Raw genomic sequence first — 13,954 nt, 5'->3', positions numbered from 1 at the left:
GACTAAAGGGATCAGGATATTGAATTCGATGATCAGCCATGATCATAATGAATGGCGCAGCAGGATCGAAGGGCCGAATGGCCTACTCCTGCTTCTAGTTTTTATCTTTCTATGTAGTGGAGAAGAGATTGAAATGGTCTGGACATCTGTTATGGAGAGTGAGGGAGGAAATGTGGTGAGGGGAGTGATGGACATGGGACTGTCAGGAAGAAGGAGAGGAGGAATGTCTAAGACCAGATGGAAAGATGTGGTGGACAGAGACAGAAATACAATGGGATTGGGAGAGGAATGGTGACTGACAGGAGGAGATGGTGAAGCAGCTTTGTGGTGATTCCAAGTAAAATGGGAAGAGGAGGAAGAAAAACACCCAGATCCCAGTGAACATGGATGTGGTTAACAGCAAAACCAAATTGTGGTAGTTACTCGTGAACTGGCTGGTGTCTCAGCAGATTGGATAACTCGATGAATCCTTTCCCGCACTGGGAACAGGTGAATGGTCTCTCCCCAGTGTGAATTCGCTGGTGCCTCTGCAGGTTGGCTGACTGAGTGAATCCCTTCCCACATTTAGGGCAGGTGAATGGCCTTTCCCCAGTGTATGTGCGCTGGTGTTTCAGCAGGGTGGATAAATCAGTGAATCCCTTCCCGCACTCGGAGCAGGTGAACGGTCTCTCCCCGGTGTGAACAGTCAGGTTTGTTGATCTCCTGAACCCAGTCCCGCAGTCAGTGCACTTGAACGGTCTCTCGTCCGTGTGAACGCGTTGATGGGACATCAGTTGGCTGGAACTTTTATAGCACTTCCCACAGTCTGAGCATTTAAAAGGTCTCTCGTCAGTGTGAACTCGCTGGTGTATCAGCAAGTCAGATGGCCGAGTGAATCCCTTCCCACACTCGGAGCAGGTGAATGGCTTCTCCCCAGTGTAAGTCAGTCTGTGTAAATGCAGGCTGCCGGACTGAGTGAATCCCTTCCCACACTCGGAGCAGGTGAATGGTCTCTCCCCAGTGTGAACCTGCCAGTGAACCAAGAGGTTGGATAATTGAATGAATCCCTTCCCACACTCAGAGCAGGTAAATGGTCTCTCTCCAGAGTGACCTCGCTGGTGCGTCTGTAGGTGGGATGACCGAGTGAAACCCTTCCTACACACGGAACAGGTGAATGGCTTTTCCCCAGTGTGATCACGTTGGTGTGTCAGCAGGTGGGATGACTGAGTGAATCTCTTCCCACACTGAGAGCAGGTGAATGGCCTCTCCCCAGTGTGAACACGCCGGTGATTCAGCAAGGTTGCCGACCGAGTGAATCCCTTCCCACACTCGGGGCAGGTGAACGGTCTCTCCCCACTGTGAAGTCGCTGGTGATTCTGCAGGGCAGATGAATGAGTGAATTCCTTCCCACAGTCCCCACATTTCCACACCTTCTCCCTGTTGTGACTGCGCTTGTGTCTCGACAGGCCAGCTGACTGGCTGAAGCCTCGTCCACACACACAACACACGTACAGTTTCTCTCCACTGTGAACAGTGCTTTTTCCTTCCATGTTCAAAATCCGATGAAATTCAGGTTATGATAAATTAGGTGACCCCCGTCAGATTTTGATGTGATGTTTGATTTCTGTTTCCTGACTGCAAATCCTCCCCTTCTAAAACCCTGTGAAATTGATTTAAAACAGAAAAAAGGGCGTGAGAGAGAACCCACAGAACACAAAGGCAGGTTGTGAAATTGAGCTGAATGAATCTGGTAATTTGTGGGGCCGGCACTAGGAAAAAGAGACCATGGAAACTGCTGGATTGTCACAAAAATCAGACAGGTTCAGTAATATCCTTCAGGGAAGAGAACCTGCCATCTGTTCTGTGCCTTCACAAGACTCTGGACACAATGGGTGAAGAGAGATAGAGAGTGGTATATATACACATAATATATACATACACACGAGAGAGATTGCCCCAATACAAACTTCACTCCCTAACCGCGCTATCCTTCTCCCGAGCAACTATCTGAAGTGAAATTAATTTCACAACATTACTGCCATCCTTTACCCAAAACTGAGCTTCCGACCCTGTACCTCTAGACTTAACCACCCCATCTCTGAAATCTCCTCCATCACACAACCCCGTGAGATATCTGTACTGATCTAATTGTGGCACCATGAGTGTTCCACATTTCAATCACACCAACACTGTGAAAAAGTGTGTGTAACTGGAAAACACAGATCAACATCCACAACCAACACCCGCCCCGATACAAGTCATTCTTAATTGGTCAATCTCTGCTTCAAGGCTCGGTTCTGGGACAAACGCCTGCAACAAAATAATAGCAAAATACTGTGGTTGCTGAAAATCTGAAATAAAAAGAGCAAATACTGAAAATACTTAACTTGTTCGCTGGTAACTGTGGCAAGAGAACAGAGTTAAAATATCAGGGTGTGCAGAATCAATATGGATCTACAATCAGGATCAAGCGTAGGCCATTCAGCCCCTCAAGCCTGCTCCACCATTTAATAAGATCATGGCTAATCTGACAGTAACTTCAAATCTTCAATTCCAGGGAATTATGGTGCAGATTTGATGTTTAATATCAGCCAATGAGCAAAAGAGAAATGATCTCCAGTGCAGGAAAAAGAATTCCTGACCATTGGAAGATAGAGATGGTACATCAGAAGCACATAGCTGAGGGATGGGAAAAGGTGAAAGCTTCATTTAGATACAGTTGCAAGAAAATAACAGTAAAGTACCAAACACGGTTAAAATAAATCTACTACTAGAAAAATAGAGAGTTAAACAATGACAGAGGTAATCAGAGAGGGCAGAGGTGAAACAGAGCAATGGATGGATATGAATTCAGATCCAAAGAAAAAGAGTCAGACCAGCCTGAGAGATAGAACAGAGCACAAATAACAGAGCATGGCACTAAAAGCACTGGATTGTAGATGAATGCTCAATAATACTTACTTCTGGAACTATTTGAAAACCTCCTGCTGCAGCTGGAAAGATATCAGAAGCATTGGAATCAGAGAAATCACAGACTTCAAATCTTCCAACTCCCTGTAAAAGGAGATTACAAGAGTCATGTGTCAACTGTGGTTAGAAAATAAGAGATAAACATTTTTCTTGGTTTGCAATTGCTCCCCTTTTAACCCCCTGTAAAAGGGTGCAGGATTATGTAAAATGGGATATGCTTACATTGGAAGTAATTCAGACAAGGTTCACTGAGCTGATTCCAGGCACAAAGTGTTTTTTTTAAATGAGGAAACATTGGGTAGGGTGTATATATACTCATTAGATTTTAGATAAATGTTGTAACTGAAGCATATAAGATTCTGTGGGTGCTTGACAGGATAAGTGCTGCAAGGATGTTTCCCCTCAGAGGGAAATGTGGAACTGCAGAGCCAGTTTAAAAGGAAGGGTTGAAGACAGAGATGAGGAGAAATCGATTCGTTCAGAGGTCCAGTAGCCTGTGCAATTCTCTCCTTCAGTGAGCAATGGAAGCTGGCTCATTGGGTATACACAGTAAGCGTTTTAACAACACCAGGTTACGCTGTGTTTACCCCAGTCCAACGCTGTGTTTACCCCAGTCCAACGCTGGCATCTCCACATCATTGGGTATATTCAGGGCTGTGTTATGCACCATTTTTACCGACAAGGGAGTGGTGGGTTGGGGAGGTTGGGGCTGGAGGAACATTGAGTGAAGGCAATGATCAGATGAAGCACTGAATGGCAGAGCAGCCTCGATGGGTGGAATGGCCTGACACATGCGCACTGATTCACATTCCCACCTACAGAATGGCGGCAGTCGGCCCAGGCCCAACACTACCAGCTGCGGCTCCATTTGGTACAAACGGGGGGACCGGGATGTTCTTTCCCGGGATTTGAACAACATGTTTCCGAAGCCTCTCCAACCGCTACATTCACCGCGCGCCGCTCTTCACCTCCTATTGACCCGGGATCCGTCTGTCGCCATTACCCGCACTGCGCATGCCCGAGACTCCGCCCCTCATTCACTCTGATTGGTTGGAGGACCAGCCGCTCCCGCACGGTCCTCCAGCCCCGCCCCTCATTCACTCTGATTGGTCCGGAGCTGCCGTCAATCTGTTCCCGGGCCCAGCGAGCGCAGTGTCGATTCTGGATGGGGTCAGTTTGGTTGGAAACTGGCAACGGGTCAGATTCAGAAACGAGGTGAGCGGGAAACACTGGAGCCGGCAGGTAGTGTGGGAGGCTAAATAAATACAAGGTGTAGGCCCAGAACCGTTAACGAAAAACCATCGGCCTTCCATTTGCCACACGGGAGCCGTCGTTTTGTTTCTTCTGTGGTTGAAGGCTCGGGTTAGCGCCGCCATCTTTATAGGGGGCAACATTCTGCAATGCGCATGCGCCATCTTGATCATGGGCCATGTACTGCAGTGCGCAGGCGTGGCCATTGTGGCTGGACTCTAGGGAGGATTCCCAGTCTCTGACCTGCTCTTGTTTTAAGAAGTCTCACACCTGGTTAAAGTCCAACAGGTTTATTTGGTAGCAAAAGCCACTTGCTTTCCGAGCGCTGCTCCTTCATCAGGTGAGTGCGAGTTCTGTTCACAAACAGGGCACAAAGACACAAACTCAATTTACAGAATAATGGTTGGAATGCGAGTCTTTTCAGGTAATCAAGTCTTAAAGGTACAGACAATGTGAGTGGAGAGAGGGTTTAGGACAGGTTAAAGAGATGTGTATTGTCTCTTGTAGACACAGGCTCTTGTAGGTACAGTATTCATATGTCTCGTCCAGTTCAGTTTTTGGTCAACGGTAATCCCCAGGATGTTGATAGTGGGGGAATTCATTGATGGTAATGCCATTTAATATCATGGAGATGATGGTTAGATTCCCTCTTGTTGGGGATGGCATTGGCTGACATTTGTGTGTCGTGAAGGTTACTTGTCACTTATTAGCCCAAACCTGAACATTATCCAGGTCTTGCTGCTTTTGGACATGGACTGCTTCAATATCTGGGGAGTCATGAACAGTGCTGAACTTTGTATAATCACCAGTGAACATCCCTTCTCCCCCCCGCCCCTTTTCTGAGCTTATGGCGGAGGGAAGTTATTGAAGAAGTCACTGGAGTTGGTTGGACCAAGGACAGGACTCTGAGGAACTCCGAAAGTGATGACTTGGGCCTGAAATGACTGATCTCCAACAATCACAACCATCTATACGTATGACCTGGAGATGCTGGCATTGGACTGGGGTGGGCACAGTACGAAGTCTCACAACACCAGGTTAAAGTCCAACAGGTTTATTTGGAATCACAAGCTTTCGGAGTGCTGCTCCTTCACCTGATGAAAGCTCGTGATTCCAAATAAACCTGTTGGACTGTAACCTGATCTCTATTTGTGTGAGGTGTGACTGAACTAGTGCAGAGGTTTTGCCCTGATTCCCATTAACCTCAATTTAGATAGGATTCCTCGTGTTGACCTCTTGTATCCATGTTTAGATCAAGGCTGTAGTGAGTTTAGGAGCTGAGTGGCTCTGGTGGAAGCCAAACTGAGCTTCAGGGAGCAAATTATTATTTTGTAAGTACCATTTGATTGCACTGTCGAGAATCCTTTCCATCACTTTGCTGATTATCAAAATCCTGTAACCCTCTTCCTAACAGCACTGTGTAACTGCACCACATGGACTGCAGCAGTTCAAGAAGGCAGCTCACCACTGCTTTCTTGAACAATAAATGTCGGCTTAATCAGCGACACCCAGATCCCACAGAGGAACTTTTAAAAATTAGGAAAGGTAAAACAATGTTATGGTTTTGTGAGGGGAATTGAATACATAACAAAAAGAACTGATGTGGCTGCACTTGGCCAGGCTGGATTTGTCCTGCTTTTTGTGGATGGCACAAACCTGCGCAATTTTTGACATTATTAGGTAGGTGTCAATACTCCAACAGCACATAAGCAGCTTGCTGGAAAATCATTCAGGAAGTGAAACCTTGTCCATTTTGGAGTTGTCTGACATCACTCTGGGTCTTTGGATTACTCGTCCAGTGACAAAACCACAATGCCACCATCTCCCCATAAGGTTACTGGTCTCTATGGGGAGATAACAATAGAGATATGTCCAGTGTTGTTTTATAGTACACATTAGATATAATAATCATGTTTCAGTTATAGAATATATTTATTATTTCCATTCTTGTAATCTAGTACTGTAACTATGTTACATAGTTCCAGTTTGTGACAGTACAGATCAGAAGGAATCTGGTTTAAAATTTGAGTCCCTGTCAACTCTCTGCATTCCAATCCACTCAGTCCCATTCCGTCCTCTTTATCCCCTTACTGTGTATGTCATTTTCCTTTGAGTGTCCACCCAATATCATTTTGAAACTTTATCTTCTCTTTAACCATCCTCAGAGACATTCCAGATTTTGACCACTCGCTGTCAAGATAAAGTTCTTCCTCCCATTCCCCCTTCCCACCTCTCTCTAATTAAGAAATGCAGTATTTATACCACATGTTTTTAGTCCAGTTATATGACCACAGAAACTGGAAATGTCTGTGCTGAATGTTAATCCTGTACTGACAGAGACAACTTTTGTAAATTCCTTTTACAGAATATCAGAAGGTGAGGATTTGCAGACAGAATTCTCAAACTAAATGTCAGGTGAAGAATGGCCAGAATTGCTCGATCGTCAGGACCTGAATATCATTGGCCTTTGAATGGAGAAGGAGAATGTTTCTCTGTTCTGTCTGCTTCAGAAAATTTTAAACGTCAGTGTGGCTTGAAAAGCACGAAACACACATGCAAATGAGAGCGTTCCAGTGCACTGACTGAGGAAAGAGCTTTGACCAGTTAGATAATCTAAAGAAACATTACAGGAGAGAAAGACCATATCTGTGCTGAAGCTGTGGGCACCTCAGCTGATCAATAAACCTGGAGAAACACAAGGACGCCCGCACCATGGAGAAACCGTGGAAATGCGGGGACTGTGGGAAAGGATTCAGATCCCCATCCGAGCTGGAAATTCATCGACGCAGTCACACCGGAGAGAGACCATTCACCTGCTCTAAGTGTGGGAAGGGATTCACTAATTCATCTGATCTGCACACACACCAGCGAGTTCACACAGGAGAGAGACCCTTCACCTGCTCTGTGTGTGGGAAAGGATTCACTCGCTCATCCAACCTGTTAGAACACCAGAAAATTCACACTGGAAACAAGCCATTCACCTGTTCTGTTTGTGGAAAGGGATTCTCGTGGTCCTCCCACCTCCTGGTACACCAGCGAGTTCACACTGGGGAGAGGCCGTTCACCTGCTCTGTGTGTGGGAAGGGATTCACTCGGTCCTGTAAACTGCAGATGCACCAGCGATTTCATGCTAGTGAGAGGCCGTTCACCTGTTCTGAGTGTGGGAAGGGATTCATTTATTCATCTACCCTGCGGACACACCAGCGAGTTCACACTGGGGAGAGGCCATTCACCTGCTCTGAATGTGGGAAGGGATTCACTCGGTCAGCCCACCTACAGACACACCAGCGAATTCACACTGGGGAGAGGCCATTCCCCTGCTCCGATTGTGGGAAGGGATTTACTCGGTTTTCCATCTTGAAAACTCACCAGCGAGTTCACAGTAGGGAGAAGCTATTCACCTGCTGTCAATGTGGAGAGGAATTCTCTCGGTTATCCATCCTGCAGACACACCAGCGAATTCACACAGGTGAGAAACCGTTCACATGTTCTGACTGTGGGAAGAGATTCTTTCATTCATCCGCCCTACTGAGACATCAGCGAGTTCACACCAAGGAGAGGCCATTCCCCTGCTCCGAGTGTGGGAAAGCATTCACGCAGTTATCCAATCTGCAAACACACCAACAAATTCACACAGGGGAGAGACCGTTCACCTGCTGTGTGTGTGGAAAGGGGTTCACTCGATTATCCCACCTGCGGACACACCAGCAAATCCACACTGGGGAGAGGCCGTTCCCCTGCTCTGAATGTGGGAAGGGATTCACTCGGTTATCCATCCTGAAGACACATCAGCGAGTTCACAAGTGATTGCTGGTGGATTGTGCTGTTATTGCTGCTGTTAATCACAGTAAGAAGTCTCACAACACCAGGTTAAAGTTTGGACTTTAACCTGGTGTTGTGAGACTTCTCACTGTGCTTACCCCAGTCCAATGCTGGCATCTCCACATCATGTTAATCATAACCAGGACTGAACCATGTTCATTCTGACAGTTGGTGAAATGGGAGGGTTGGAGGGTTTCTTTCTGCTGGAGCCTCCCAACCTTCCTAAAGAGCAGTAACCTGAGCTGGGCTCAGTGTTCTGTTGTGGCCTCACCAGAGCTTTAGAAACTATCAGAATAACCTCCCTGCTTTTGTTTTCAATTCCTCAATTTCTGAAGCCCAAGATCACAGATTTTCCAAACAGGAACATCACACAGTTTTGCTAGAAAATAAAATGCATTTTAACAACATTCTTAAAATGGCAGAAGAAGATTTTGACCAGTGAAGGAAGGAGTTGTTGACACAAACAGAAGCTATTTTGACCTTGCTCTCTCCAAAAGAGAATCCAGAATGTTTGACTCTGGGAAATGAAATTAAAAATGAAGCTGCAGCTACAACAGAGCAAGAAGAAGACATTTCAATGTGGAATTGACTGGAATATTCTCTCTGGATTTAAACAATGGAGGAACTGCAAACGTGAAAGAAAATAAATTTCAAAATGTGAACTCTGTACAGACTGTTTTCAAAATAGAACTTGAAAATTCACAAATGAACAGCAATGAAGACTCTCCTTTTGCAGGAGGAACTTTGGACTATAATTATTGGAAGAATAAAAGTTTCAGAAAAGACTACAAGCAGTAATTTCCATCTTCAGTGGACTGAATTCCTGGACATGGAACCCAGCAGTGTGCTGAGTATAAAGAAACTCTTGGGGTGAGGTAAAAAAATGGAACTAGATTTATATCATAAATCTTTATTGACTGTAGTATTCAATTTGTAGTGTTGTCTTTTTAAATTTTATTTAAACATACAGTAAAGTTTCTTTTTGTTTAAAAATGTGGAATCTTGTGATGTAATTCTTTCAGTTAATCACTGGGTGTTCAAATTTCTCTGCAAACGTTAACAGTCCTGACCGGGATCGCAAAAATTCACACAAACAGTGTTTCAAAACAAATCGAAGAAAAAGATGTTTTTTCTTCTTCAGTCCAAACGTTACACATGAAGAAACCCTCTTCTGGTATCTCCAATAATTTGTTGCTTCGAGCAATTCTTTTCATGGAACAATCAGATAATTGATGACTGAAAATGGAACTAATTGTATCCCTTTAAAGCAGGAGGGCGATTGCCCGGCACAGAGGGGAATTAGGGATTTCTCCCATAGACCAATTGACAGGGATTCTACCCTCCAACCATCTGAAGTGAATTCTTTACATGAATCATCCGTGCCAGTGCAGTTATCAACTTGCAGTTTGGCTGATCAGAAAATGCTTTGTTGCTGATTTTCCTTGTGTTAGGAAGTGACAATGCCAAGACCAGATCTTGTTTCCTCCTTGAACGGGATGTAACCCGTGTCCACATCTTCATTCTTCCACTGGTTGTAAGGTTCAGACTCCGAGAACATCGGCAGGTAATCAGACCCTGACAATTCCCACTGCCTTTCAGTCATTTCTCACAAAAGCTGCTGGGATTGGAAGCTTCTGTCTGAAATATACTTTCTTTTAGTTTCCAACCTTCACCATTAGACAAGCATTTTCTGTTACCATGTTATAATCCTGACAGCCTTGGGGTGGAGTCAATCTTTATTTGGTACAGATTTGTTCACAGAATCAAACATTACAGGTTCAACTCTGACTCCAAGTTATATTAGTGAGTCCCACTTTTTACCTGCTCATTATAACTATCTAATCAGTGCCCTCCATCTGAATAAACTTCACCTCTATTGATATAATTAACAGCCACAGTCAGAGCATCCAAAAGGTCACTAATGGGTGTGACTGCCATGGTGTCTCAGCAGCTTGGGTGAACAAGTGAATCCTTTCCCACACACTGAGCAGGTGAATGGTCTCAGTTTGGAAACTGAGGGAAAATAAAATTTCAGGCAGAAGCTTCCAATCTGGTAGGTTTTATGAGAAATTGCTGAAAGTGAGTGGGAATTATCAGGGTCTCTCCCCAGTGTGAATTCCCTGATGTTTCAGTAGGTCAGATGATGTTCTAAACCTCTTTGCACAGTGAGAGCGCCTGAACGGGGTCTCCTCAGTGTGAATGCGCTGCTCGACCCTCAGGTAGGCTCAGGTTTTAAAGCAGCTCCCACAGTCAGAGCATTGAACAGGTTTCTTATTGGGGGAGGTGCCTCAGTATTCCAGCAGACTGGATGATTGACTGAGTCACTTCCCACACACACATCAGATGAATGGCCTTTCCCCAGTGTGTAATCGTTTGTGTCTCAGCAGACTAGATAATTGAGTGAATCCCTTCCCACACTCAGAGCAGATGAATGGCCTCGGCCCAGTGTGAATGGGTTGGTGTGTCAGCGGGAGGGATGGGTGAGTGAATCCCTTCCCACGCTCTGAGCAGGGGAACAGTCCCTCACCCGTGTGAAATCGCTGGTGGTTCTGCAGGGTAGATGACTGAGTGAATCCCTTTCCACACACACAACAGGTGAATGGTCTCTCCCCATTGTGAACCCGCTGGTGTGTCAGCAGGGCAGACGAATCGCTGAATTTCTTCCCACACTCAGAGCAGGTGAATGGCCTCTCCCTGATGTGAAGTCGCTGGTGATTCCTCAGGATGGATGAATCACGAAATCCCCTTCCAAACTCAGAGCAGGTGAACGGTGTCTCCACAGTGTGGCTGCATCGAAGGGATTCCAGCTTCGAGGGACAATTGAATCCCTTCCCACAGTCCCTACATTTCCATGGTCTGAGTGTCTTTGTACATCTCCAGGTTCAGATGAAGGTTTGACCCCACAGATAACACATACATGGTCTCTCCTCACTGTGAATCCTTCAATCTTTTCCAGGCTGTGTAACTGGTTAAAGCTCTTTCCACAGTCAGTTCACTGGAATACTCTCACTCGAGTGGATGTGTCTCAGTGATTTTCCAGTCACACTGATGTTTAAACAGTTTGAAGGGACAGACAAACATTTCCCATTCTAGTTTCAAATGCCGATGGTATTCAGATCCTGAATAATTGGGTGACTCTGTCAGATCCTAACGTCATGTTTGTTGAGATTTGTGTCTGCAAATTCTCCCCTTCTAATAGCCTGTGAAAGAAATTCACAAAAATCATTGCTGTCAGTACAGGATAAAAACTCAGAACAGACAATTCTAGTTTCTGTGGAACATTCTTTCATCTCATTCTTGAAAATTTGTAAATCTCCATCCCAAACACTCTCCCTCCATTCTCACTTTGCTGGACCTGAAATAGACATTGTCCTGAGGGTGCTGATTCATCCTAATCGACAGATCCGTGCTGACTGTTTCATGTACTGAAATATTCCTGAAATCTTCACACAGGCTTGTGTCTAAGCAGATAAAAAATTTGCATATTTAGTGAACTAAAAATGTATGCAATATTCAGCACTCTATTACATGATTAGAGATACAGATGGGTGCGGAAGAACTTGACTTGGGGAGCAAGCAATCATGTTCTGGAACTCACTGACGATGACAGTGGTGGAAGTGGAGACGACCAGTGATTTCAAAATAAAATTGGTTGGGCACTTGAAGGAATGAAACGTACTGGGGAACAGGGATATGGAGGAAAAATGGCACTGAGTGGATTCCCCGACAGAGACTTGGAACGGACTCAAGCTGCTGAATTGATTTATCTTGTGCTCTGCTGACTCTTTAACTGGAAAATATACAGAGTAGTTACAATACTATTCTGGAATTAAACAAAATCAACTGTAACACAAATCCATAAATAATATACCTAATATGCACCATATAGTAAGAAGTCTCACAACACCAGGTTAAAGTCCAACAGGTTTATTAGGAATCACAAGCTTTCAGAGCACTGCCCCTTCATCAGGTGAGAAGGAGCAGCCTCTGAAAGCTCGTGATTCCAAATAAACCCATTGGATTTTAACCAGGTGTTGTGAGACTTCTTACTGTGCCCACCCCAGTCCAACACCGGCATCTCTACATCATATGCACCATATAACACCAGACATATCAATGTTGTTACGATTCTCATGGTCACCTTATAATAAACAAATTCCCACAAATCCCAATGGAATAAACTGAAAGACAATGTTTCATTTTTAAAAAATGTTACTTTAAAAATTAATCTAAAATTAACATCACTGAATCATGCATTAAGAAACAGTATTTGAATAGACAAGATAAATTACACTTTAAAAAGCTCAGACAATAAAAACAGGTTCCACAAAATCACAAACATTTCCCCCTCAGTATATTTGGCTCTAATTCCAGTTCCAGAGAATTTCTCTGTCTCTGTATTTCCCAGGGGGGAAAGAAAGTGTTTTCCTCACAGATGTTGTCCAGAGGATGAAGTTTGAGTCTGTGTGTGAAGTTCGAGTCTGTGTGTGAAGTTTGAGTCTGTGGTGAAGTTGAGTCTGTGGTGAAGTTTGAGTCTGTGTGTGAAGTTTGAGTCTGTGTGTGAAGTTTGAGTCTGTGTGTGAAGTTTGAGTCTGTGGTGAAGTTTGAGTCTGTGTGTGAAGTTTGAGTCTGTGTGTGAAGTTTGAGTCTGTGTGTGAAGTTTGAGTCTGTGTGTGAAGTTTGAGTCTGTGGTGAAGTTTGAGTCTGTGGTGAAGTTTGAGTCTGTGTATGAAGTTTGAGTCTGTGTGTGAAGTTTGAGTCTGTGTGTGAAGTTTGAGTCTGTGTGTGAAGTTTGAGTCTGTGGTGAAGTTTGAGTCTGTGTGTGAAGTTTGAGTCTGTGGTGAAGTTTGAGTCTGTGGTGAAGTTTGAGTCTGTGTATGAAGTTTGAGTCTGTGGTGAAGTTTGAGTCTGTGTGTGAAGTTGGAGTCTGTGGTGAAGCTACAAACAGAAGCTGTTCTGTTTCAAATCAAACTGCGGGACTTGGAAGAAAATGATGGGAAGAGATTTTGCAAAGTCCCCTCCCCCACTCCCTCAGCTGGCAGCCCAGCACGCAGGCGCAGAGAGCGCTGCTGAGCCGAGCTGTCCGGAGCAGGCGCAGAGAGCGCTGCTGAGCCGAGCTGTCCGGAGCAGGCGCAGAGAGCGCTGCTGAGCCGAGCTGTCCGGAGCAGGCGCAGAGAGCGCTGCTGAGTCCAGCTGTCCGGAGCAGGCGCAGTGCGGCTGCCGCCAGCGGTCGTTCTCGATCTCTTTTTGGAGCCGCAGCCGCAGAGAGAGAGGGGGGAGGGGGAGATCACCGAGCGGCTTCTCGCTCTGGCCGGAGCCGCCAGCCGGTTGCCTGGAAACCGTGGCTGGAGGAGGTGCAGGGGGGAGGGGAACAAAGGGCGGGGGCGGGGCTCCCGGGTCCGCGAGCCGGGCCTGCGCCATGGAACCCCGACGCGGCCCTGCGGAGCCGAGTAATTCCTATTGGCTGATTCAGGCAGCGCTTTATTGTGACGTCTCAATGCGGAAGTTGGCCACTGAGCTTCAGATTAAAGCTTCCACTTGGATTTGAAAAGACTTCGGCCATCAGTGAGTGGAAAAGCAGCAACACACTGCCACACCCGAGTGAGAGTGTTCCAGTGCACTGACTAAAGAGCTTTAACCAGTGACACAGCCTGAATAAATATCACACCATTCACAGCAGGGAGAGACGGTACCCGTGTTCTGTGTGTGGACAAGGCTTCAACTGATTGGTCACCCAACGGAGAGGCAAGGACACCTGCGCCATGGAGAAACCATGGAAATGTGCGGACTGTGGGAAGAGATACAGAGCCCCCTCTCTGCTGGATGCTCATCGGCGCAGCCACACTGGGGAGAGGCCATTCATCTGCTTTGAGTGTGGGGAGGGATTCGCTCTGTTGCCCAGCCTGCAGTCACACAAGCGAGTTCACACTGG

The 13,954-nt window shown here is 45.8% G+C and overlaps 1 protein-coding gene across 1 annotated transcript in view; it reads right to left on the bottom strand.

The window, feature by feature from the left end:
* The window catches only part of LOC144484176 (uncharacterized), an 82,987-nt gene that overhangs the window by 46,515 nt on the left and 22,518 nt on the right, over nt 1-13,954 (bottom strand). The window contains exons 3-5 of the mRNA XM_078202717.1: nt 4,051-4,066; nt 1,012-1,355; nt 664-777 (exon numbers count right to left, since the gene is read on the bottom strand). Coding sequence (XP_078058843.1) covers nt 664-777; nt 1,012-1,355; nt 4,051-4,066 — 474 coding nt within the window. The remainder of the gene's footprint in view (nt 1-663; nt 778-1,011; nt 1,356-4,050; nt 4,067-13,954) is intronic.

The sequence above is a fragment of the Mustelus asterias genome, unplaced genomic scaffold, assembly GCF_964213995.1.
Source record: "Mustelus asterias unplaced genomic scaffold, sMusAst1.hap1.1 HAP1_SCAFFOLD_94, whole genome shotgun sequence".
Taxonomy (NCBI): domain Eukaryota; kingdom Metazoa; phylum Chordata; class Chondrichthyes; order Carcharhiniformes; family Triakidae; genus Mustelus; species Mustelus asterias.
Note: the sequence above shows the minus strand (reverse complement) of the source record. Positions and strands in the feature narration are given on the sequence as shown.